At 34.9% G+C, this 26,588-nt stretch overlaps 2 protein-coding genes across 28 annotated transcripts in view; one reads left to right on the top strand and one right to left on the bottom strand.

Moving 5' to 3' along the window:
- Window positions 1-26,588, bottom strand: part of LOC117405087 (neurobeachin) — a 349,257-nt gene that overhangs the window by 71,367 nt on the left and 251,302 nt on the right. For all 27 annotated transcript variants that reach the window (XM_059031199.1, XM_059031208.1, XM_059031201.1 and 24 more), the window contains one exon: window positions 21,750-21,886. In XM_059031199.1, the coding sequence (XP_058887182.1) occupies window positions 21,750-21,886 (137 nt within the window). The remainder of the gene's footprint in view (window positions 1-21,749; window positions 21,887-26,588) is intronic.
- Window positions 17,679-19,474, top strand: LOC117405088 (putative nucleotidyltransferase MAB21L1). The gene has a single exon (XM_034007861.3). It carries the CDS (start codon window positions 18,157-18,159, stop codon window positions 19,234-19,236), a length of 1,080 nt encoding a protein of 359 aa, XP_033863752.1. The 5' UTR covers window positions 17,679-18,156; the 3' UTR covers window positions 19,237-19,474.

The following is a 26,588-nucleotide window of genomic DNA, read 5'->3' as shown; positions in this document are numbered from 1 at the left end:
TTTTCCTTTTTAATTTGAGGAGTTATTTTACAAGATGAGAACAGCATATTACTGTAAGAGTTTTGTTAAGTACAGTTTTGAATAAAAAAGAACCACATTATTGATTATAAACAAGTTTGATAATCTGTTCCAACAGAAATAGTGTTAATAATGCATTAACTTTGCACAGCTCTCTGCATAGTGCACCGGTGGTTACTGTCTGTCACCATATTGGGTTAATGTCCTCTTACTGGATGTGATCACAGTTAGTTAAGACATTTTACAATCGACTGGCTGTGCTCTACAATCAGATCTTGATTATATATACTGTATTACTTTCAACAACAGATTTATCTGAAACTGATATTGGAGTCGGCCTTCTGCCATGTAATGAGACATGTGGGGCCACACCACCTCAAAGGGGAAGTATAGGAGGAAGGAAACTACTACAGTATCATGTCACATGGGAAGGGGTGTTTCTTATGAAGTTTATTTTCCGCAATAAGGATAGATGGACAATCAACGACAGATAAGAAGCAGATGGATAAATGAGTTTGTGAAAGGCAGGCAGCCAGACAGACAGACAAGCAGGCAGGCAGGATCTGGGTTAAACAGCAGCTGTTCCAGGCTTTGCTTGTTAATTTTGCAGTTCAGGCCCTGCTCATGGACTTTTTTGTGGCTTTCCAGTGTGAGACGTCTGATATACACCCTGTCTGTGATGTGCTCCCCCTGGCAGGCACCTGAAATGTAGTTGGTGTGCCTTTTAAAATTATGGAAATTTCAGGGGAGCAGAGAGCACGCAGCACAGAAATGGGGCTGATGAGCAATGAGCACTTCACCCGTCCTCAATTAATCTTGTCTCTCTACCTTTGCTTTTGCTTTCCCTCTTCATGGAGGTAATAATGACACCCTCATCCATTATCCTTTTATCCCTGTTATTCACGTGAAATTGCTTAATAATATGTTACAGATTTGTCTCCCCTCGCATAATTCTTCCTGTCATTTGCAGTATATCATCCAGCAAACATGCAGCCCACTTTCGCCGGACGCTCTTTGAAGATTATTGTCAGTGACACCTTCGGGATGCATTCAGAATCTAGAGCATCATTTTCAGCATAAAGTGGAATTATACTGACTTATCTGTCATTGCCAAAAGCACAACAAGCCATTCAGTGCTAATGCAAAGGTAAAAGAGGTTCTTATCATGCTGTAGGAATGAGATCGCTTGTACATGTATGCTAATGAGGCCCTTTTGTAGTTAGATAACCCCCCCGGCTGAAAGAGGACTCACATAGGAGGCTGCTAATCTGCGTTTGAGTGCAGTGGATAATTTGTAGTTTATCCTCTTGTAATTATATAGTTTAAATCTTTTTACTATTGCTAATCCCAAGTCATGTGGAAATGCTGCCTGCGTTAACAGAGCGAACCAAGGAATCTTTCTTCAGGAGAGAATATTATTGATGTTATTGCTCAGACTATATATATTTTTATCCTTCAACAGACTAATGGCGGACACTCAGCTGAAACTCAAAAAGAGCTTGAGCTGCTCAGCTTTAGCTCCCCTTGCTCATCGAGAGATCAGCAAGGAACAAACGAGAGGGTTTCCCTGCCTTAGGTGGCATTCCACAGGGACCCAGGGCAATCTAGCGTGCTTGCCAAATCTGACAACACATGACAAGCTGGTTGGCGTGCAGTAATTTGACTAATTATACCGGATTAGAGCATATTAATGCAAGCTGTTTTCTTGAGGGTTAATGACCTGCTGACTGGCTTCTACAAAACCCCCGATGCAGAGTTTAAAAAAAAACAAAAAAAACCACCCCACAACAAAAAAATCTACCTTCTCATCAGCAAATGAGTATATCATACTACACAACAGCGCACTGCTATAGACGTGTTGTCCCCTATGAACCCTCCAGACTAGTCCAAGTTTTTACCTCAGGGGATTCTCTCATAATAAATGAAGCAGCCTTTTCTTGCGCAGTCTGGGGAGGATGGGTGAAAAACAGGATAAAAGAAAAAAATATAAAAATAAATGCTTTTTTTTTTTTCCTGAAAGAGATAGGAAACACCCTGAGTGCTTTTTCTTACATTTGCATTACCTGCTGTTGCTACTTGTGTAATATACATTGTTTTTAAACCTAATATTATACTAATATTGTTGTGATTCTTTCATACATATGTTGTGAATCATTAATCACAAACACACCACTGGTACTGTCTTTGGGGGGGATGTAGTTTCCATTATGAACATCCCATTACTGAGCTCTGTTAAATAAAGTGTGCTGCAATATGACGTTCAGAAGGGAAAATAAAGATGTTCTCTGAAGATGGTTCAAAATGTATTTCAATGTGTTTAAAAATTAATTTGCAAGAAGAGGAAGCAAAGTAAAAGCTATAGGGTATTCTATAACTTTGATCAGTTTTTGCAGATTTTTTATGATTAAGTATTTTTCTAACAAATTACAAATCACGCTTGCAGTTGTAAAATCTACATTATATTACTGCTCCACAGTGTTTCCTTATAGATTATTATATCAACAACTTAATGATATATTTTAAATTTCTCTAAAAAAACATTTTTAATAGGACAAAAAGATGCACATAAGGGGAGGTAGCATTCTATTTATCTTGGCACAAAACGGATTATTATTATTAATAATAATAATAATAATAATAATAATAATAATAATAATAATAATACATTCGGTTGTAGCTCACAGATATCTTTTTCACCATTTAGAACATTCTACAAAAAAGGACCTCATTATTATAATCTGGGCCATTTTATTGACATAATATAAAACAAATGCAACTATTTTCTATTCAATGAAGATATGCTCTGTAATCATTTATATATTGGCCTTTCAAAATATAAGGAAAAAATATCATAGATGTAATTCAGTATCAGCCTCAACAGATTATATCTAAATATTCTAATTATCTAAAAGCCAGAGGGAACACAGTAAATGTTGTGTCAATGATTTTCCCTTGTATAATTTAAAGTAACTGCTGGAATAAAAGGATGCATGAGATTTTTAACAGAAAATCCACACAAAGAAAGATTATGTGCTGTTGTGATTTTCTTTAATGCAGAGGGGTTGTTTCAGTAGTAGGTTCCCTATTGGGCTAAATCAATTTTAATATAATACAAGGGGGAAAAAAACTAGCTACATACATTATTTGTGTCTAGTATTCTGCTCTTAACACTGTAATAATAGTCTTAAGAGCTGCATTATAACAAGAGAATACCAAAGAGGCTTACAGCAGAGTTTCATGAAACATTTAGGCTGTGGTTTCAAGGGGGCTGCTTGATGAAAGAAGGTAAGCTGCAAAATGTGCTTCTGGGAGTCTTAACCCTTATTGTAAAGAAGTCACATCAAATTAATACTGAGGGCCATTTACAGCCTCTATTCTTCAAAGCTTTTGAAAAGGGATTAAACTATGAAAACTCTCAAAATACTAAAAGCACCTATTAACCATTATGGCTTTCCCCCTTTTTCTTTTTTAAAGCATATATATGTGCTGTGGATGAATACAATCTCTTTAGCAAGCTCAAAGAAATACAATGACACTACTTCAGAACTTCAGGCTAAAGTATGGCTGGAAGTCCAAAGCAAAAGAAAGGGGGGGGGGTTGTAATATATCAAGTATAAAAGGCGCAGAGTAACTTCAAAAGATATAGCGAAAAAAAAAGGTTTATTTATAGCACTTAAAATATAATGGATGAAATACCTTACTTTTAGTTTTTTTAAATGACACATTCCACAAATAATTTAGGTTGGATAACCACAAGCAGGCTGAAATTGTTAATTATAGCTAACTAAAATAACTGATGTGTTATATGGAAAAGGTGGGTGTGTATTCTTCAACTTTATAGCTGTATACTAAAAATAATGGCTGTTCTTGGGAAGCTGGTCAGGTGATGGCAAACGGCTGTCAAAAACGTAAGTCCCATGAGCATGTAAATGATCTAACGAAGCTCCTTCAAAGGTGCAGTATAGCGTTTTATGGAAATAGAGGTAAATACCGGTGCTTTCATTTCTAACCTTCTGCTGACTGCACACACACATACAGCAAATTCCCTGTGGAGCGTGTGCTAAATTTATCGTGAACCGGAGAGCAGCACAAAGTTAGCAGCAACTACATTTTGTATGTACTGTCAGTGGGGAGAGAGAGGAAAATCTGCTAGGTGTCATCAGTTTGAAAAATAATGAGTGCTCAAGAGGTTTCTGACTTCATGTCTTCCCAAGCCCACTCGGCCATTAACAATAAGCTGCTAGGAGAGGAGAGCTGTTCCTTGCAGACCCCAGGTAGCACCTGTAACCCCCAAACAGTGATACACCAGCTGATCCTACAAGACAGAAGGCCTACAAGACAATGGCAAATGTTGTTTCTAGCCCGCTGTGCCTCCCATTGGGGCTGAGGGTTAGACCACATGGAGGATGACAGCTTTGTGTCTGTCCCATCCCCACCTCCCCCCACTAATGTGCCACACAAAACAGCTTCACAGCTAATGCTGGAAACCTAAAGTATCAAGTCCCCTTAATTTGACCTTTGTTAAAGCCCTAATTTGATTGAGAATAGCTTGAAAAGCATGCATAGTTTATTCAACTGAGCTTTTTAAAGATTGTAGAGCCGAAAGCCTGTACAGACCCACAAGTAAAAAATAAATTCAATGAACTGCCTTAAACAGGTAAATATGTGACCTTTTTCTATTATGGAGATGCTTGATCTAAATTTCACAAGCTTGTATGTTAAAAAGAAAGGAACACAGCTGTAAAGCAACGAGTGCTGCATTATACTGTGCATTCAGAGCCTTAATGGTCTTAAAATGGCTACAACCACTGCTTCATTCAAGAGGAACAAAGGTCCAGAGCTCTTTGCTCAACACTGTTTGAACACAGACTGTCTGAAGAGGCAGCCTTCATTTGTCCTCCCTGAACTCAAAAAGGTCATTTGTGCTTCGAAGAAACAGCTCAGTAGTTCAACTATGCACTACGTCTGTAGGGGAAACATAGCTATTCTTTGTATAAGAAAACTAGCCTTTCTTCGAATAATAACCCCCCCCCCTGCAAGAATGTGGAGACAAGAGGTTCTATAAAATAAGATAGGTGTAAAACATGCCGTAATTACAGAATCTCAAATTAGTTCATAGCCCTGAGGCAAAGAAAATGAGAGCAGTGCTTTGACAAAAGGGAATAGCAAATAAGCAAACAAAAATGGCTGAAATGTGTAAATTAGCAAGAAAAATGAGACAGAAAAGCAGCTTTCCTCCACTATTATTCATCACACGAGAATAGAGCAGCTGAACATGATCAAGGGAGCTTTGGAGTAGTAAGGCAGGCATCAACCCAGAAACGAAGCCAAAGAGTGGCAGCTTCTCACTTTCAAGTCAATCATTCATTATACAGTGAAGTGCTCTTGAGAAGTGCCTCTTATACTTGACCTATCATATTACTTCTTCTGTAAACGCATAATCCCTGCTTGTTAGGTAGTGTCAACACTAGCATTCATTCACGGTGGTAGATCTTTTGTGTGAAGACACCTTAGAAGCACTGCCAAAACCAGAGAACTGACACCATAATAAAACCGTTTGAATTTCAACCAGGTAGAACAGAAACCTGTGCTTCCTTTTTTTTTTTTTTTTTTTAGTAGTGCTTAAGACAGAAAAAAAAAACTTTCACCTGTCCTGCAGAATCCTGTTTCCTACCTCACATGCACAATAACTTATGAAAACATAAACAAAAACACTGATATTATATTATTTATATTGTGGAAAATAGCTTAGATGCCGATCCAGTTTCACTGTGTACAGAGGCTTGGGTTTAATCCTCTACATTTTCCATGTGACTATTTCGGTAGACATTGTATCAATTAAATATAATGAGATAATGGGCCCTGTAGTTCATTAATATGCACACAAACAACAGTGTGCTGGAGAAAAAGAAAGGTAAACAAAAACAAACAAAAAAGCCCCTGAAATTAGTGAGAGAAAATACATTCTTGTAAGTCTATACATATTTTTGTTGCATCTTATTAATGTTACATGTCTTTTTTTTATAATTCTTATTTTTATGAATGTTGCTTTGCCCCTCATTTACTGAACAGCGGTTGGCTAAGAAACCATATGATTTGTGGTGGTCTGACAGAAAGCCTGCAAGCACTTGGATATTTACCCCATCTGTTTAAGTTAAAAGGAGAATCAGAAAATATTCTTGTCTGAGATTTCCCTTTCTCTATCTTATTAGAGACACCAAAATATTCTGCCTTAATTATAGGACCATTATAATCAAAGTAGACAAAATGTCTCCATGTGAACAGCTCCAGCCTTTGTCTAACATGTATTCTTTAAATATCTACCATCACAAATTTCTACGAACAGTGTTGGGCAACTATTATATATAAAAAATGAAATAAAAAAGATGTCATGCAGCTTTTTCTATTGCAACGTTTCCAGCTGAGACAAACACAGAAAAGGGATTTTATAACCTGCATTTCTATTTGTCAGCCTGACATCACCATGTACAGTATAATGGTGTTATGCATCAGAGCAATGGACTGGGTCATTTCTTGACCCCAAGTACTGTGTATCAATAATATCACAATAAATGTTCCACAACACATACAAGACTTTATTTTTTATAACATTGTGTTTATTGTTCATAACGGGAATCAACATTATTTAACCAAATTAAATAATGGACAAATTCAAATCACTTAAACCTCTACCATATCCTTGCTTAAAAAAATAAAATGTATTCAGAATAAATTATTGCAGCACTGTTTTGTTTTATTGTTTCTATAAAAATGTAAAAAAAAAAATTAATAATAATAATAATAATAATAATAATAATAATAATGACACAGAAGAATCTGCACATTCATTTAAGTCAGTAGTATGTGTAATATTTGCAGAATGCATGCTGGAGTAATTGAATAACACCAGCTTAAGTAAAACGAACACTTGAGAGGTATGAGTATAAATCACAATATGAACAAGCCGGGTTCCTAAGTTTCATTTGTACAAATTACCTCTCAATATGCTGGACTGAATGCACACGTGTGGACTGGGAATGGCACACAACAGAGCAGACAACTTATGAACTCCCACAAACACTATAGAGAGTCCATAAAACAACTGCCTGGCGCACTTTGATTCATGGGAAGACACCGCCTATTGCACAAACCACCAGATGACACAGATGGGGCAAAACCAAACAAAAAAAGAGCTTCTTTTGTGCAAAAGTGGGACCTCTTTCAAAACCCATTCATGCAACAAATTGAGGAAATCTGTGCACGAAACACAACAGTTTGGCCCTTTTATTAGCAGGCCCCACATCACAGTAAGTGAAATCAAATTTATGTTTTTGTAACAAGGCGGCTGCTGCTGCTGTCGCTGCATGGAACATTTAGGTGGACAGTGTGATGGAATAAAATGAACAGAAAAATACACTGATGCTTCCATAAAAGATATGATATCAGAATTTTAGAATGCACAGACAGTCCTGCCATGTATACCTTTTTTGCAAATACATTTAGATGTGAAGTAACATAATGTAGCAGCACATAGAAATGCACACATTGTTTGTATTAGAAAACTAAGTTTGAGTTTTTTAAACTAGACAGTTTATTTAAGTGCTGCAATGTTCTATGGTTTACCACAGTCAACTCTTTGGTGCCACAGACTTGATGCCTGAGACAGGAACCTGCAAAAATGTGACTAACAATTAATGCATATTTGTTCTTCTGAAAAACAAGGCATATTATGTTACTTCTGTTAAAGATAACTCGCATATAAATGGCAAAACTCTTACTGTTAGCAATACATAACCTAAATACCCTGTAAAACTGTAAGCTTATTTGTTTGTTTTTACATTTGAAAATGTAAAACAAAAAACCTGCACTTTAATATACATTGAGGCCTAAAGTTCCTAGAATGAATTTCTATTTCCATTTTTAATGGTGTTTTAAAATTATGAATCAAAAGAAACAACAAAATAAAAACAAACTGATTTTGTATAATGAAGCGGACATTTTATTAAAAAAAAACAAAAAAACAGAACAATGATTTTATGCTTTTCTTTCAGTGTAATACTTGCACATTTAGTAAAACAACCTCCCAAGTAATAATATTGTTTCTTTTTTTTATGGTGTTGTTAAAGTAAAGTACAAACCATTATTACTGATCTTTATTATTTGCGATGCCGTCATATAAAAGATACGGCCGAGTCAAAGATAAAGCACTCTGGTCTGCTTTCTTAGCAGCACGTACAGCAATCTGCATAGAGAGACATTTGTCATCATTAGCTAAAGCAGTGGCAGTTGGCACCCGGAGTCTCAGATCTCAAGGAGTGGCAATTATGAACCCTTCATTCTTTATTTGGGCTACATGGCCTAATTTTATCACAGGATTTGGAAGTAGCATTTCATTATTCACAACAAGAGGCTGAGAATGCAAGGTTATTTGTTTATTTGTGTTTTGGCAGTAATATGTCTTTGATTTTATTAGGGTACTAAACATATTTTTATATTCCAGGTATTACAATGTTGGAAAACAATTCAGCCAAAGACAGTGCAGATAGCTGTTCAATTATTTTGTAAATCTAATACATCTAAATTTTGCTTAATGTTGCCATAGAAAAAAAAAAAAAAAGCGAAAAACGTGATAACCCACAAACATGTATGTATGTATTTCTGAATTATGGTAATATGAAGCAAGGACAGAAAAAGAAAATTCAATTGTGGATTCTCAAGTTTTTCCAGGCGATCCCTCAACTACTGTTAAATAATTTTAATAATATCAAGGTTAATTTGAAAAGTCAAGTACATTCTGATTCTAACAGCAGGTCATTTTTTTAAAAAAATGTAAAATCCACCCAAACTACAGCTACTGTACATCTCTCTGAAATAATAAACACTGAATTCTAAGGTGGGTTTAACAGCAAACAAAACAAAACAAAAAACAACGAGCAAGTAATTCCTTTGTAAGCTACTTGAGCAGAATAACAAATATAATGAAAATTACACCACAGTCCTACAAACTGCTTAAGATATTGGACTTTACTAGTACCATTAAATAGATGAAGCCCCACTTAGTCAACCGCTATAAAATGAGGTAAAGTGTAAGTGTGCCATTATAAGCTGCAGCACTGCTAGCTTGTGAAACAGGCAGGGAAATCTATCACTCTCTGCAGTAAGTAATCCTCTTGCTTTGAAAACATGAAGCATATTACTAATTTTCTGCATTATTATGTAAACCAGTTTTTGCAAATAAAACTAAATTGTATTAATGTTAAATCTATGCAAATGCATGCAGTCATTTATCAGGAAAGCTGACAAGCATTCCATATTGGAGGGGGGTGGGAGGGCTGCTTCTAGAAAGGAGGCAATTAATTAATTTTGTATTTCCCTTCTTTTGTCTTGAGGCACAAAAGTTATCCATCCAGTTAAAACAGCAAATGAAATAAAGGTTGTTTTTTCTCCATTTAAACACATATGGCATTTGCCTGCAAAACTGATCACCACAAGGTTTGCGGATGCCCCTGGGTAAATTGAACACTGGCAGATACACTCAGGGGAGAGCTGTGCTAATGCAGCATGGAGAGTAAAACAAATGAAAATATACAACGTTTGAAAAAAAATTAATACATTCAAAGCAGCTTCCTTACACAGAATATATTGATTAAAATAATAATAATAATAATAATAATAATAATAATAATAATAATAATAATAATAATAATAATAATAATAATAATAATAATAATAATAATAATAATAATAATAATAATAATAATAATAATAATAACAACAAATGGTGGGCAGCAGTGTGGAGTAGTGGTTAGGGCTCTGGACTCTTGACCGGAGGGTTGTGGGTTCAATCCCCAGTGGGGGACACTGCTGCTGTACCCTTGAGCAAGGTACTTTACCTAGATTGCTCCAGTAAAAACCAAACTGTATAAATGGGTAATTGTATGTAAAATAATGTGATATCTGTATAATGTGAAATAATGTGATATCTTGTAACAATTGTAAGTCGCCCTGGATAAGGGCGTCTGCTAAGAAATAAATAATAATAATAATAATAATAATATGCTTACATCACTGCATCTTAGAGAATAACACAATAAGCAAAGCTTTATATATATATATATATATATATATATATATATATATATTTCTTTTTGCCCAACATGAGATTATTTTTCAGGTTCTGATATAATCTTTGCAAGGCGCAAAATTGCAGAGACAAACTGTAGGTTTATAAAACACATCCTTTGTCCTCTGTTGAAAATAACCGAGAAAGAGATACTTCTTTCTTGTAAATTAGCAGTGTGACCTAATAGGGGCAGAGCTTGATTGCTTTTGTATTGACTAAAATAGCAAATTCTACCTTCTTTCAGTGAAAATCAAACGGCCATTGGACAGTTTCTCCCACAACAAAAGTGAATTACATGGAAATGACCTCATTCATCAGCAAATAATGGGATTATTAACACAGACCAGAGAAGAACCATTATTACGTTTAATTTGCATTTCTAACAGTAAAGACAAGACAAGGCACTTTGTATCGGCTAATACATTCTCTTAGGAAATAACTGAACCTAAGACCAACTTTAACATCCTTCCTTCGCTGTACCACACATACTTTTCTCTTTCATTGGCAAGTACAATGTAGTGCAAGAAAAAACAGAGAGGATGCAGTTCTAGAGTCAGTATACAGGGCAGTATTGCAGAGAATAGTGGTTGGAGCTATAAGGACTGTTACATTGGATGTGAATCTAAACCAGTGGGATTAGACTGTTACTTTACTTGTTTGTCTCTCAATATAATTCCAGTGTATATTTTTCAGTACTGTGTGATATTTGTAGACAATATAATGTCTATTATAATTGTGTCCGTCTGTCTGCATTTTGTTCACACTGTTGAAAAAAAATGAAAAGAAAACTCCAAATGCACTTACACCCCTGCCCTGGGCATGTCCAATACAGTAAACACAACTAACTAACTAAATAAATACATCAATTATACTGTACTGTAACTACGCATTTATTTGCACGCCTGGTTTCAAAGCACACAAACTTTGTTTGCAGGTACATTTGAACTAATGTGATAAGGAGTGGGCAAAAACAAACCAGAATACTGAAGGGCTTCCAAGAGGTTGGAATAATGTATAAAAATAGCAGGAGGTTTCACAACAACCATGTTTCATAAGCCACTACTCTTCCCTTACAGAATGAGTAAGTTATACAGTATACATACATACATACTTAATTGGTATCATCTCTACCTCGATATTTTTCTGCAGATAAATTAGACTAAGAAACAGACCCAGATTTAAACTGGTTAGACAGACATCTGGTAAGTGAAAACTGATCAGAAACAGTTTCAGCTTTATTCTCAAGGTCAATGTCGGGGTATTTTGGTTGCCTGAATGTTTTAAAAGATGAAGATGTAAGGTGAGTGGTGCAGTGATAGAGCTGTAGCTGACCCACTACAGATGCCTTAGATTAAGAGGTGATAATCCCTTCAGAAATCACTCTCCTCTCATGGTATGGGAGGAAAAAAATATCCACACAGCAGGAAAGCTGTGGTGCAAACATTTATCTGATATAAGTGTTTGAAAGAGAAACCGAACAATGTCTGGTTTTAATAAAGTTGAATACCTGCTGAGAGAACGGAATACAATCTTTTAAACATTGTAAAATGCCTTTTGCTTATTATTTGCAGGAAATTCTCAACTGTAGTATAAAAAAACAGCAAAAAGAAAACATAAAAAATGAACGCCATTTGCAAAATGAAATAGTTTTTTCATACAAATTGTCTTAAAACCAAAATGCAGTTTAAACAATTTCTGTGAAAGCAAAATACAACTCCAAATGTTACAGAACTAGTAAAACACACCTCATAAGGTTAATTTGGTGAATTAGAAGTGTGCCTGAGTTGTAAGTGTCAGTTTTGTAAGACTTGCAATTTGGTTTTCCATTAAAAAAAATTTAAAAATTGCCAATTGCATTTTGGTTTGAAAAATCTGTCCCATATTGTTTTATAATGGCCATACATGAGACAGAAATATATATATATATATATATATATATATATATATATATATATATATATATATATATATATATATACATATATATATATATATATATTTTTTTTAATAATTATGAATTGATTAACGAGTTCAGTTGATATGTCCCCATTATGACCCTGAGAAAGGTTAGGATTACCAGTACTTGTGGTTGAGTTTAACTCACTGTACTGATCCTCTAAAATGTACTGCACTGCTTTAATTCACATAAGGAAACACCAGACCACTCAGCTCTGTCATCCAAATTCATTTTGATTTTTGAAATGAACAGCACATGTGTGTTTCAAGGAGGTTATATTTTTATTTCTTCAAAAGGTACCTCTGGAACTATGAAATCATACTCTGGGAACAAGGTTCCTAGTACTTAAGTTTATATTTTGTGACACTTAAAGCAAACAGACTGCCAATATCTGTCTTCAATATCTCCAGAGTAGGAAAAGAAATGTATTGCAGTTGGCAAGATGATGGGGAGAAAGCAGCCCAGGTGCATTAGAAGAAAAAAAAAATTAAGAACCCAGAAATCTGATGCATTCAATGAACCTTCAAACCTACTCCTCAAATACAGTTAAATAATTGAATATACTCCATTTCGGATGCTTCAGCGTTTTTCTACTGCAGTATACAGATATTAAAAACAAATGAAGGATTTCTGGAATTTACTGCAACTACGCAGGGGACATAACAAGACTGCAGGAATAATGCAACAGCTCTAAAGCCTTTTTTTATGAATTTGACTAGTCTCTCTAACCCTAGGAAAAGGAGTTTAATGCATATGAAAACAACAAGTCAAGCTGCATTTAAATATTTCACGAGATGCAATCTGCTTTGAATCACTTAAATGGTGAGCTGTTCAAATGAACACAAGTTTGATAATGGGCTCTGTTTTAATGGTCTAAACAGCCCTATCGCCGTTTAGTTTGGCCCTTTGTGTACCAGGGTAATCTCTAACAGGGCAGACAAGTTTCCTTAATGTATTTGTGTCTGTAAATAGTATGTAAACTGCCATAGGGCTCTATTTGAATTACTTAAATTATGACTTGCCATTATCTATACCATTAAAATGGGGCTCAATATGTTCTATAATCCGGTAATGCCTCAAATAGCACATACTTAATTAACTGAAGATTTGTCTTTGCACAGTCTCCTAATTAATGGTTTTGATGTTTAAAATCTAGATTGATAACATTCCACATTTTTGTTAAAATCATGATAGCTGTTTCTGGTCATGGCTTGCTGCAAGTAAGTATGATTACCCCGCTCAAGGTTACTTCAAAATGTTCCACACACTTCTTACTTTACATTTTCACTGTTAGAAACCGATCAATAAGATGACTTTGACACACACATAACTACTAAAATGAGATTAAGGTGCAACATTATGTCTTGTTTAAATGTGCTAAACAAATTGCACTTTTAAGCATTCGCAATAGCAGACGAAGGACACCACCCTGTATAGCATTCAATGCTTATGTGACATCTACAACTGTTATCATTGTATAAAGGAGCCTTTTCAGCTGAAATCAGCTTATGCCATAAATACAAATTGTTCTGCATTTATCAATTGTGAGTTTCAACCACCATAACCTAGTTAGTCTTCTTTAACATTTAGTATCGCTTTCTAAGTTAAACTAGTGCACTTTTATATTTGCATTTGTATCTGAGGGATCCTAAAGATAACATAATAAGTAACATTCACTTCACACGTGATGACTTTCACAATCTGTTCCTAACAACAATCTATTTCTAAAATAAAAAGGCCATATTGTATGTTTACACCACGCACTTTCATGCTTCTTATTTGAGTTTGTCTGAGTTTTGATTTCTGAATTTTTAAATAAAAAATAATCCAATGTATGATTCTGATATTTAGGTATTATTTTATAATGAGGCCTGTAGTGTTAAAAATAATGATCACTGCCAGTACCAATGACATCTCTGCACAGTTCTGCAACTATATAAATTTTATTAAAAAGGTGTTAAACAATGAAAAGCATGGACTGTTCTTTTGAAGGCAAGTATTCTCTAAGCAAGGCAGTTCAAAATAAGTGCCACGTCAGAAGCATTGGTTTATTAAAAAAAAGAAAACTTCATTCTGAAGCAAGTGCAAAGGCAAAGACATTTTTTTAGCTGAATAAAATGTCATCAGTATGCATTTAACATTTACAACAGTATACAACATCTAGTTGCAGGCAGGACCAGTCAAGAGTTGTTTCTTGATTTATACCATTAAAATGGTCTTATTCCTCTGAGACATTGTGTCTTTGCATTTGTGCTTGCTTCTAAATATGGGCCATTGAGATAGAGGGCAAAGTTTGCCCATAATAAAATGAACTTAAAACAATAATGCTGCTGCTGCAACCGTCATTTCTTGCTAGTTTAAAAATATTTATATTTCTACTTTAAATATTGGGGCAAGTTTGTAACTTGTTTCAGATTGTGTACATCTTAACAAGGGCAGACGACAGTGGGCAGAGCGACAGGGAGAGTAAAAGCAAAAATATTTTGCCTGGCAATTTCAGGTACGTGGCTTTAACGTAAGATAACAATGGTTGCGAAGGACTGCGACTCTAGTCCATCTACACAAATACGCTAACTTGACTTGAAAAAGTCTTAACCCATGAACATTCATTTCAATAAAGTGTTGAATACTACTACAGAGCACGCCCACGCGGAGTCCGCTGGCGACATGGCCACCTTTGTCGACCAGTGGGCTCTAGGGGGCGTGCTCTGTACCACCTCCCCTTTTGTATTAAACATTAAATTTACAGTCCTTTTACTGTTTTTTTCTGTTTATTAGTTATCGCCCAGTCTTGTTAGCACCCCTTTATAGAGGTGCTAAAGTGAATTTTTTCTCCGGCTGCCTTTGGGCGGCCGGTGCACCGGCTGCCACTGGGCAGTTGGTGTAGTCCGCCCACTGGGCAATAAATAGGACTACTACTACTACTACTACTACTACTAATAATAATAATAATGGTAGCCTACTTCACTAAAGTAAAAACAGGCTTTTGTTGTTTTCAAATACCACTGCTTCAAATAATTTCTACTGCTTAACAAGTCACCCAATTGTATTTAGGTTGGTGTTGAATTTAAAGATGAAGTATTGGGGTTCTGAAAAATATAGCACGTCCCCACGTGTTGCTATAACTGTTTAAATAACATACCTGAAATTTTTCTTTTCATTGTTAACAGCCTGAAACTTTTTACACTTCGACCTTTAAAGTCTGTTTCAAAGCTCTTTTAAAAATGGCCGCTCCAGTGCACTGATAACGTAAGGATTATTGCCCACATTGTCAAACAATTAACACAGCAATGATGTGATACTGAACAGAAAAGCCAGAGCACATGTTATGTTTATTTTTTAAATCGCTCTTCCCGCCGTGACAGAGGACAGATCTCAAACACCAGTGCACTAGCACGGCCATTTTGAAAAGAGCTTTGACAGACTTTAAAGTGTTAAGTGTAAAAAGTTGTCAGGATGTTTATAATGAAAAGAAAAATTACAGGTACATTATTTAGACAGTTGTAGCAAGACATGGGGACGTGTACGCTATATTTTTAACCCGTTAATGGCCTCGCGGGAACATTAACCTGCTAATTTCCCTTATTTAAAAATAAATAAATAACGGTCTGGTTGTCAATTAATAGAGAACATGCACGTGATTCAGTAGTTCAGAAAATATCTATCTTTCGATCTATCTATTTATCGTACTAATTACAGAAAAGGTGTTTCAGTTACCTTTTAAATATAGACTTAAATAATATCCTCGATAATAAAAATCCGTTTGAAACCATTTACTTTAAACCGACAGTACGTTTGAAGATTCCACAAATGGAGACAAGTAAAAACCATATCGGTCAATGTCAAGTATTTAATATACACTTAAATATTACAAGGACATTATTTAGTCATATCTAAAATCCGTTTTTTACTGTCCCAAAGTAGGCCTACTTTTAATTTCATAATTAAAAAAAAATGAGAGTAGACTACTTTTTAAAAGTTAATGTTATTGACGTAGAAAGATAATGTAACCTACCCGAAACACAGTTAGAACCTGCAAAGCACACGTAACGATATAGGCCTACTGGATGTATATCATAACTTTATATATATATATATATATATATATATATATATATATATATATATATATATATATATATATATAGAGGACTAAAATAATTGATATTTTTAAAACCTTGGGTGGATAAAGTGTATATGTGATCAAAGAATAAAAACGATATGTTTGGTTATGCCTAAATAATTCCGTTAACTATCACGATCTCTGCTACATTTAGTACGGTATTAAAAACAACAAGAAAGGGATTTTTTTTTTTTTTTAAAAAAGCCTCAAACATTTCTTAAACATTGTATTTTTTCATATTTTTGTCATTGCATCAAATTACCTCAGAACAAGCAGAATGTCAAATCTAATACATTCACAGAACCAGATCAGGTATATTTCATCGTAACGTATAATCACCACTATCTTAATATCAAGATTATATAACGAATGCATCAAAAAGATTGTACATACGCTTCACAATCACGCACACGCACACAATATACAATACGAAACACCGAAAAGTCCCCCAATTTGTACATTAGCTATACCTGAAATCCATGGATGACGATATAGATACACAAAGCCGGTCACTGTAACAGATAAAATAGCTAGCGGTTTCCTCCTTTTGAATAAACGAAGCTTTTAACTTACCCAGTTTTGGGGGAAAAAAAGAAAAAAAGAAAGCTTCACAAAATACCACAATGAATATAATAATCATCAGAATGCAGGTTTACGAAAATAAAAATAAGACGTGTTGAGGGCAGACCTTTTAAGCAAAGAATGCATCTAAATTCAATATTAAAACACACCACTGACTCTATATATATATATATATATATATATATATATATATATATATATATATATATATATATATACACACACACACACATACCGGCTTTACTAAAAGCACAGGTATTTATGGAAGCGATTTACCACAGCAGCACAGTCCACTACCGTGAAAATATAATTAAACAATGATCTGCTTTAAAGGTAAAATATAAAATACGTTTTTTTTTTTTAATAAAAAAGATACAGACCATGCAGATGCGCTTTGAAACATCAAAAGCAACTATTCCATTTCAGAATACAGACAATACTATTCTGCCTGTTTAAAATATTTTTCGGAAATAATATACAGTAAATATAAAACTTAACCACATTCTACATATACCTTTACTAAGGCTAATCTGATTTGCACACTTTTAAGGATTAAATATAAATTTTCTTAACGAGCTTCACTGATGCAAACTATAACTCCTTTTAAATTCACCTGCCTGAATACTAATTAAAAATGTTTAGTCCTGATAAAGTATCTAGATGCTCTAAAATAAAACAATACGTGGAGGCATTCTTCTTGGTTTTCCCAATGTGTACTCCCCCTGCCCGATAGACTCCTACCTTTAGTTTTGGTTGTATATAAAAACCAGGGATTAATTAGTTGTCTATAAAGTAAAGGCAATGACGATTCCAATGGCTATTGGATGTTCCACCTCCTGGTCCTGCCTTTATAATTTCCACACGAGTGCATCTGGGCTCTTATACACACCAGCAGCAAAAGCAGCCTCCTTCAACCCACACACACACACCCACCCACACACACAGACAAGGCATCCTGCACTTTCACATCCATTTGATTACCAACTCGGCAGCAGCGATTACAGAAAACATAAATAAATAACAAGGGTTTGTTTTGACTACTGGGAGCCGCGCAGTGTTCGATTTCAACCTCTGCTAATGTTGCAACGGACTTTTTATTATTAAATACAACTCCAAATTGAAGGACTTACTTTTTAAACCAGAGCACTTTAGGAGCTGATGATACAGATTAAGGGATTTGCAATACTCGTGCTGTAAGCACAAGTAATCTTCTATCTGCTGTTAACGCTTTTGTTATTTTTTTAATATAAAGTAGTTTATTTTTCTCTAAAATTGGCTCCCATACAAACAGCCGCGTTGGATCCGTCGGCTTACTGCGAGACTCCGGTGTACAATCCGGATCTCTGCCCAAATATGATCGCAGCGCAGGCCAAGCTTGTGTACCACCTGAACAAATACTACAACGAAAAATGTCAGTCCCGAAAAGGTGCTATCTCCAAGAACATCAGAGAGGTGTGCAAGGTGGTGTCAGACGTCCTAAAGGAAGTCGAGGTTCAGGAACCACGGTTCATCAGCTCACTGAACGAGATGGAAAACCGCTTCGAGGGTCTGGAGGTCATTTCTCCCTCCGAATTTGAGGTAGTCCTCTACCTTAACCAGATGGGTGTTTTCAACTTTGTGGATGACGGTTCATTACCAGGATGCGCAGTTTTAAAACTCAGCGATGGCCGAAAAAGAAGCATGTCCCTTTGGGTCGAGTTCATCACCGCTTCTGGCTACCTTTCTGCCCGCAAGATCAGGTCCCGATTTCAAACCTTAGTGGCACAGGCTGTAGATAAGTGCAGCTACAGGGACGTGGTAAAGATGGTTGCAGACACCAGCGAAGTCAGATTACGCATCAGAGACAGATATGTGGTTCAGATCACCCCGGCTTTCAAGTGCACGGGGATATGGCCAAGGAGCGCTGCCCACTGGCCACTACCCCACATTCCGTGGCCGGGACCCAATAGAGTGGCAGAGGTAAAGGCTGAAGGGTTTAACCTCTTGTCTAAAGAATGTTACTCTTTAAATGGGAAACAGAGCTCGGCAGAGAGCGATGCCTGGGTCTTACAATTCGCAGAAGCCGAGAATCGGCTCCTCATGGGCGGCTGCAGGAAGAAATGCCTGTCCGTTCTAAAGACTTTGCGCGACCGTCACCTTGAACTGCCTGGACAGCCACTTAATAATTATCACATGAAAACTTTGGTCTCGTATGAGTGTGAAAAACATCCCAGGGAATCGGATTGGGACGAGTCCTGCCTTGGGGATCGTCTGAACGGCATTTTATTGCAGCTAATCTCCTGTCTCCAGTGCAGGAGATGCCCGCATTATTTTTTGCCCAGTTTAGACCTGTTTCAGGGAAAACCACATTCAGGCCTGGAAAATGCGGCCAAACAGACTTGGCGATTGGCAAGAGAAATTCTTACCAACCCCAAAAGCTTGGAAAAACTTTGAGGACAAAAATACGAAGAGATCTAACTCGTGATGCTTGTTTGAAGGCCTATATTAAGTTTGCTAATCCAGGACTCCTCGGACAAAATTAGTTTCTGCATTCTGTTTTTATTAGTGATACAATAAACACTGCTTCAGACTGATCCGTGAATATATATATTTTTACATTTTTAAGCTATCGTCAATTACGTGCTTTGAACAAGTCTAAATATGCTTATTATTGATGTTGAAAAAAAATAAATAAACATAAATAAAAATCCAGACCCAAACCACGGATATAGAATCATTTTTGCCTTTAATTTAATTTCGTTTTTGTTAATTTCTAGATTACATTATTTTAATGGCGGTGCCCACGGATATATAAAGCCTGAATATTATTTCATTTTATTTTTTTTCCTATTTTTTCCTCTTTTAATTTGAGCCCTGGAAAGGAACTATAAACTGTACATTTTTCTACTGTATATATATGTATAGATTGTGGTTCCAGTGGTTTGAAATTGTGGATGTTAATGTTTTGTGACTTGTGAATAGAAGTTTTAAATTCCATCTATTTATGGATACTTTGGGACTTTTCTGCTCGAGAAGAAACAATATAAGGTAGATTTCATCATTCGTATTTTTTCCCGTTTACTGTCATTTGAGAAGTTGTCTAATTTTAAAAGTTTACATTTTGATGGTACTGTTTGTTCAAATTTATAACATTCCATAAATATACTTGAATTGTTATTTAAAATATATTCGAATATTTTGTTTTTTATTCTGCTTATATGGACGCTTGAATATTAAAATATATTTGAAAATGCACTTGAAATACACTGGAAATATAACAATTTGTGATTTAGATTTTTTTTTTTCATACCTGTCCCTGAATTTAATTAAAGAGCTAATAAAAAAAAATAATAAAAAAAAAATAATGAAATGTGTCCTAAAATGGTTTATCATTTGGTAATCGTAATTTTGTCCACATGGGTTAATTTCTGAATTTCTCAATTTTATACTGACACAATTAACATAGTCATTCTGAAAAGAGTAAAGCAAGTCATAACGGTAATATCAGAATCTATGGGGGGGGGGGGGGGGGGCAGCGTCCACATTTATCATTTGTAATTGCAGTATTTCTTACATTAAAATAAATAAATGTGTTTTTCCTACTTTGATATGCTCAAAGGACAGCTATTGCTAACCCGCTGCATATACTATTATAATGGAGGCTATTGGAATACTCATTATACATGTACATTTAAAATATTCGAGATAAAGTTGTATTCATCTAATAAAATAATAAGCATATTGTGAAACTAACACGGAAGGAAATAAATCAAAACAATCTTTATGTGTGACTATTAAATACAATTGTTACAAAATGTAAATAACATATCCCTGTCTTTATTGCACCGGTTATTTAAAACATGTGTTTTATTAATGGTTTACTTTAAATGTTTTATTTTTATTTTATTTTTCTCCTATAGTTGGGTTTTACTATGGTGCTGGGTCAAACTAATAACAGTTTTAGTAAACGTAGCCAACGCTGTTATTATTTAAATTAAAATGTATTACTTCAAGCAGCAAACTTAGTGGTTCTGAAGTGCTTAGCCTAGTAAAACACAGCTTGATTAATATGATCTCCACAGCAAGATCAGTATTATGAGATTTAATGTTTCAAATTTTAGTAAACATAAAGCATAATTTAAATATCTTAAAACACAATGTATAATAGTATTTTACATGCATCTTTCTGGATAACATTTGATACACTGTATCATGACTTTCTGGTCATGTTCAGCGTCCCGCAAGATCATTACTGCCTTATAATTATCTTGCAGCATACTGAACGCGACGCAGTGTTATTTTAGGTTTTTATATCTACAAATGCCAAAAAATACAATTGATTTATTTAAAATATATACAAGAATAAAATCTAAAATCACGGCTTTTGCTTTTAAAAAAATACATTTGTAACTGTGATGGTAGATCACATTGAACAAAATACAAACAAAATCTGCTCGCAGTTGTCTAGTTATTTTAACAAATATTCTGAATCAGCACCTGACACCAGAACACCTTCTCCCATAGCGACAAGAGAAGTGTCGGTTAGGGTTTCAGAGCTGTTAATATTATCTTAAACAGCTTTGGGGTCACACAATAAACCGCACTGGTAGCTTTTGAACCTCGTTAACAGGTGACACCGTGTCATTTTAATTTCAACAATGTAACACTTTTTACAAGCAAAGTGTGAAGTGCATTTTTGCATTGCGTGTCATCTCAAACTGTTTAAATAATATGAAACAGCTGATACAAGGCTGTAAAGTACATTCGGCAAAACAATACATTGGGTCCCCCAAATCACTTCCGACGTCGTAAAGATAAAATAACCGTACATACCAAACAAAAAAAACAAAACAAAAAAAACAATCGTGTTGACCGATTTAATTTCTGCACAAGCCACATAGGCCTGCTGAAAAGCGCGACTTGAGGACGATGAAGCAGTAAGATGTGACATTTGTATTAACACTTACTTTGGGGTCGATCTTTTTAAAAGCGGGGTCATCTTCATCCACTTCGAAATAGATCTCAGTTGTAGTGATGGACAGCGTCCCTTTAGTCACAATAACCGGGGCAATAAGATGGGCCGGAGTGCTCAGAACAACAGGACCTGCAATGTCACGCAATTAAAAACAAAACACATTTTTAAATGAAACGATGCTCTTTTAGAGAAATGCAAGCAATGAATACAAACACATGATTATAGAATACCGTCGTCAAATATATTTTCTACAAACATAATTTTGGTGGAACATTTTGAACACTAAAATTAAATAATATCCATAGCCCCACAATCATATTCATACGCATTTGTAACTTATATTTAAAACAAGTTATAATACAGTAAATTGAAATAATTAGACTAAGAAAAACACATAAATTAATTTATTAAAAAGCAAGACAAAGTCCCTCAGGCGAACAACATCCAGAAGACACGAATAACCTGTAATAATAATAATAATAATAATAATAATAATAATAATAATAATAATAAAACCACAATTCGAAAAGCAAAAACCGTCCAATAGGAGACATACAACAACCAACCTAACAGCAGCAACGTTGATAAAATACACACATATTACCTGTGACCTGTGTAACAGTATATCTGGATCGGTCATGTTTAAAAGCATTAACATATAGGCAAACGAAAACGTGTTTCAAACACTTTCGTTTCAACAATGAGATTTACGAGAACAATGTTTTAAAACTACAGCTGGCGGGGGTTAGCTACATACACCATGTATACATACAGCCTTTAATAACATTATTGTTTGATTTAAACGCGGGCTTAGGCTGCCAAGACGCTAGTCTAATGATAATACGAATAATTGTATTATTATTATTATTATTATTATTATTATTTTTATTATTATTATAACACACACAGAAAAAGAAGAAGAAACCTGAATGTGTTTCAATTAACTTAAACTATTGCGTTTGTTAAACTATTGATTATGTGTACCTTCTTGAAAAACTTTATAGCCTAAGGTTGAATTTAACAACAATTACGTCTACATTTTACATTGAATTAGTCGAAATGAGGCATGTGCTGTGTAACATTGTAATGTAACATATTAAATTCATACTTGATTATAACGCGACATACGCACAATTCTTATGTAAATGTCTTTTGACCGTGGTCAGCTGATTTGGATCACACGTGACATTGTTTCCCTCTTGCATCCACCCTCCATCTTCTGTGTCTATGGCTACTTAACAAAACCAAGTCGAGCTACAGAGCTCTAGTCATCGGGATATTTATCGATCTCCTGAAGTCTGCAGAGCCACTTTTATGTCTCATCAATCTTAATCTAGGTTGCTCAACCAATTATGCCTGTGTATTGCAAGATTACAAGTGGATTTTGGTTTCAATTCCCAGGGCACCCCTTCATTGTGTTTGTGGACGGTTCTCTGAAAAGCGCGCATCTCTCTCTCTCTCTCTCTCTCTCTCTCTCTCTCTCTCTCTCTCTCTCTCTCTCTCTCTCTCTCTCTCTCTCTCTCTCTCTCTCTCTCTCTCTCTCTCTCTCTCTCTCTCTCTCTCTCTCTCTCTCTCTCTCTCTCTCTCTCTCTCTCTCTCTCTCTCTCTCTCTCTCTCTCTCTCTCTCTCTCTCTCTCTCTCGCCAACCGATAAAAGCAACAATATTTAAAATGATCAATACATCTTTTTTAACTTGAAAAATCTGCTTTAACAACTGAAGGTGCGTTGCCCCTTTAAAATAATTGAAAATAATTGTTCATGTTTATGATGACTTATTTTTTTTTTTATATGGAACACGCACTAGTTTAATGCAGGCATGTTGTTACCATATTCGAGTCATGCTAATTCCACTGATATCCACAATTACATTTCTTTGTCCCATATTCTGGACAGTGGCACATGATATTGTATCAGTCCAACTACTATTGCTTTTTCTGCTCGAAATCAATATCTCGTGCTTTTTCAGTATTCAACCCGCACTGATTTTGTCACATTGTGAATGCAAATATTGAATTCACAATATTGATTTTATAAGACATTCTTACAACACAACATAGCCTGTTAGCCTAGATCTTTTAAAATAACAACATTCGCAATTGCCCCCTTTGAAGACGAAATGTATATTTGTATGCTTTCTATAACCTACTTTGTATTATTACTAAACACAATATAATTTTAAAATCGCTTTATGACTGGTCACATGTCTGTTGAAAACCTTCAATTACAAGCTTTCCCCCAATGAAATAGGATGTTTCAGGAGTACAGAACCAATTGTATTTTAGATGGACTCTTGCGAAGAGTGAGACAATATGCAGTTAATCCACTACAGCCATAGAGAGAGGATTAGGTTTTAATCCCTTCTGGGATAGTCCCTCCATAATTAGGATACAGTATTAAAATGTTTATAACAAAATACTGCTAGTTTAGTCATACCAGTAATCTGTTCCCACCCTGTTTATGTCATAAAAACAGCAATTATTATTATTATTATTATTATTATTATTATTATTATTATTATTATTATTATTTCTCCTGTCGAAAGCCTATGACAAAATGCGGTTTATCTTACCAGTCACACAATATGGGTCATATTAAAAAAAGAGATCTTCAGATAATGAAGGAAGTTGTTAAGAGTCTTACAGCTTTAATCCATTGTTATTATTACTGCAGTGTTGTATTTTTCACTGGTGGCATAACTGTAACATTTGATATATACATACACCAGTGTTAAATTTAAATGCATTCCCTAAAGAAATACATATAGGATATAGATTTAAGATCTTTGTGCACAGAACTGACCTATTGTGTTCTACTTTACACAATTCCAGAACATTTATGTAGAGTGTCTGGTGCCAACACTCCAAAGCCTCTTTCATTTGGGATTTCACTACTATTTATCATCAAATATTGTCGCTACAGTCAAATCCATGGTTGCTCAATAAATGTCAACCCATGAAACGACAGAATTCTGTGTCATTTCTATCAATAATGCAGCTAATAAAAACCAATTGGTTTGTATAATCCACTCACAAGCCAGATGATTTTTGTCATATTCACTCCAGTGTTTATCATGTCACCAGAAAGAGAGTGGAAATATTGGGAAGATATTTGTGATTAAAAGCCTCAAACTTGGCAGTTTTACGATATGGATAAACTGGACTTATTTGCGTATAAACCTTCCAAAAGCTACCATGAAACTAAAGTGTTAAAAAAAAAAAAAAAAAAAAAAAAAAAAAAAACTGAACCTTTTTTTGACATTTAGAACTCCAGTGTAAGTTATCATGTATAATTTTATATATATATATATATATATATATATATATATATATATATATATATATATATATATATATATGACAAAAAAATGGAAACACCTGGGTAAATGAGGGACACCAAGTATATTGAAAGCAAGGGCTTCCACACAGGTGTGGCTCATGTGTTAATTAAGCAAATAACATCCCAGCATGCTTAGGGTCATGTATAAAAATGCTGGACAGGCCTGGTTGCCTATAATTATGGCTAGCATGGCTGCAAGAGGAGACCTCAGTGACTTTGAAAGAGGGGTGATTGTTGGGGCGCGTTTGGCAGGAGCTTCAGTGACCAAGACAGCTCAACTTGCTGATGTTTCACGAGCAATGGTGTCTAAGGTGATGTCAGCATGGCACTCCGAGGGAAAGACATCATCAGCAAAGGGCAACAGTGGGTGGAAGCACATACTCCAGGATCGTGATATCCGTGCATTCATTCGAAGTGCAAGGCAAAACAGGCGAGCAACTGCAGATCAATTGACTGCAAATTTCAACCTGCAGCGCGCCGAAAACTCCACAGAGTGGGATACCATAGTGGCTCAACGCCCTATTAAGTGACTTTACATTGGTGTTTCCATTTTTTTGTCCACTACCTGTAGTTTCACTACTTAACTGCAGTGCACTGCATAGGGAAGGGGATATGTGGCTATTACAGATTCCTGCAATTATACAGAACTCTACATTTTACACTTGGTTTCAAAGATATTCCACACTTTCATATTCTTGCGTTTCCTTCCGTTTTTGTTGAGTTTTTTTTTTATTAATTGCTTAAATTGTTTGTATTGTAACAGATTTTTCAAGTTAAAGATGTATTGCTCATTTTGAATATTGTTGCTTTTATCACTAAAATTTGAACACTGCTGAAAAACAGTGACATAAAGAATCATTATTTCTGCCGCAATACCTTGTGAGTTTTTACATTATTTGCATATTTGTAATTATTATTATTATTATTATTATTATTATTATTTTCAATATTGTGTTTCTTAAAATAACATAATGGCACCTAATATATTTTCATTCCAACACCTGCTAAAATATTTCAATTAAGTCAAAATATGTTGACAGACAAATGTGATTCACAAACATGTTTGTAGACTGGGTTAATTACATAAAAGAAGTGACGGCATTTTCAAACTATGTGGAAAATACACATTTTTGGCGACTCACTGGACATATTTTATAAATAAATAAATACAACTTTTTAAGGTGTTTTCTAACATGGTATCTGTTCCCAGTTTACTGATAAGTAAACATCTGTTATCATAATGCATAAACCACATGTCTGCCCGTGCAGAGAAACAGTGTACAGAAACAGATGGAAGAAAGTTTAACAGTACCTGCTAAGCATTACGGCTACAATGTTTGTTTTTTTGTAACATGTAAGTGGAATTTTCTCCTTTCAACAAATTGGAATACATTAATGACTGGAGTGTGGGCCTTAAAGCACAAAAAAAAAAAAAAAAAAAAAAAAAACTTTTCTTGAACTTTTCTCTAATAAATAAAAAATGGTCTGTTTTTAT

Source organism: Acipenser ruthenus, chromosome 9 (assembly GCF_902713425.1).
Source record: "Acipenser ruthenus chromosome 9, fAciRut3.2 maternal haplotype, whole genome shotgun sequence".
Classification (NCBI taxonomy): Eukaryota; Metazoa; Chordata; class Actinopteri; order Acipenseriformes; family Acipenseridae; genus Acipenser; species Acipenser ruthenus.
Note: the sequence above shows the minus strand (reverse complement) of the source record. Positions and strands in the feature narration are given on the sequence as shown.

Bases quoted from the DNA above. Each gene is read 5' to 3' on its own strand.
- LOC117405088 (XM_034007861.3), top strand. From the start codon at position 18,157: ATGATCGCAGCGCAGGCCAAGCTTGTGTACCACCTGAACAAATACTAC.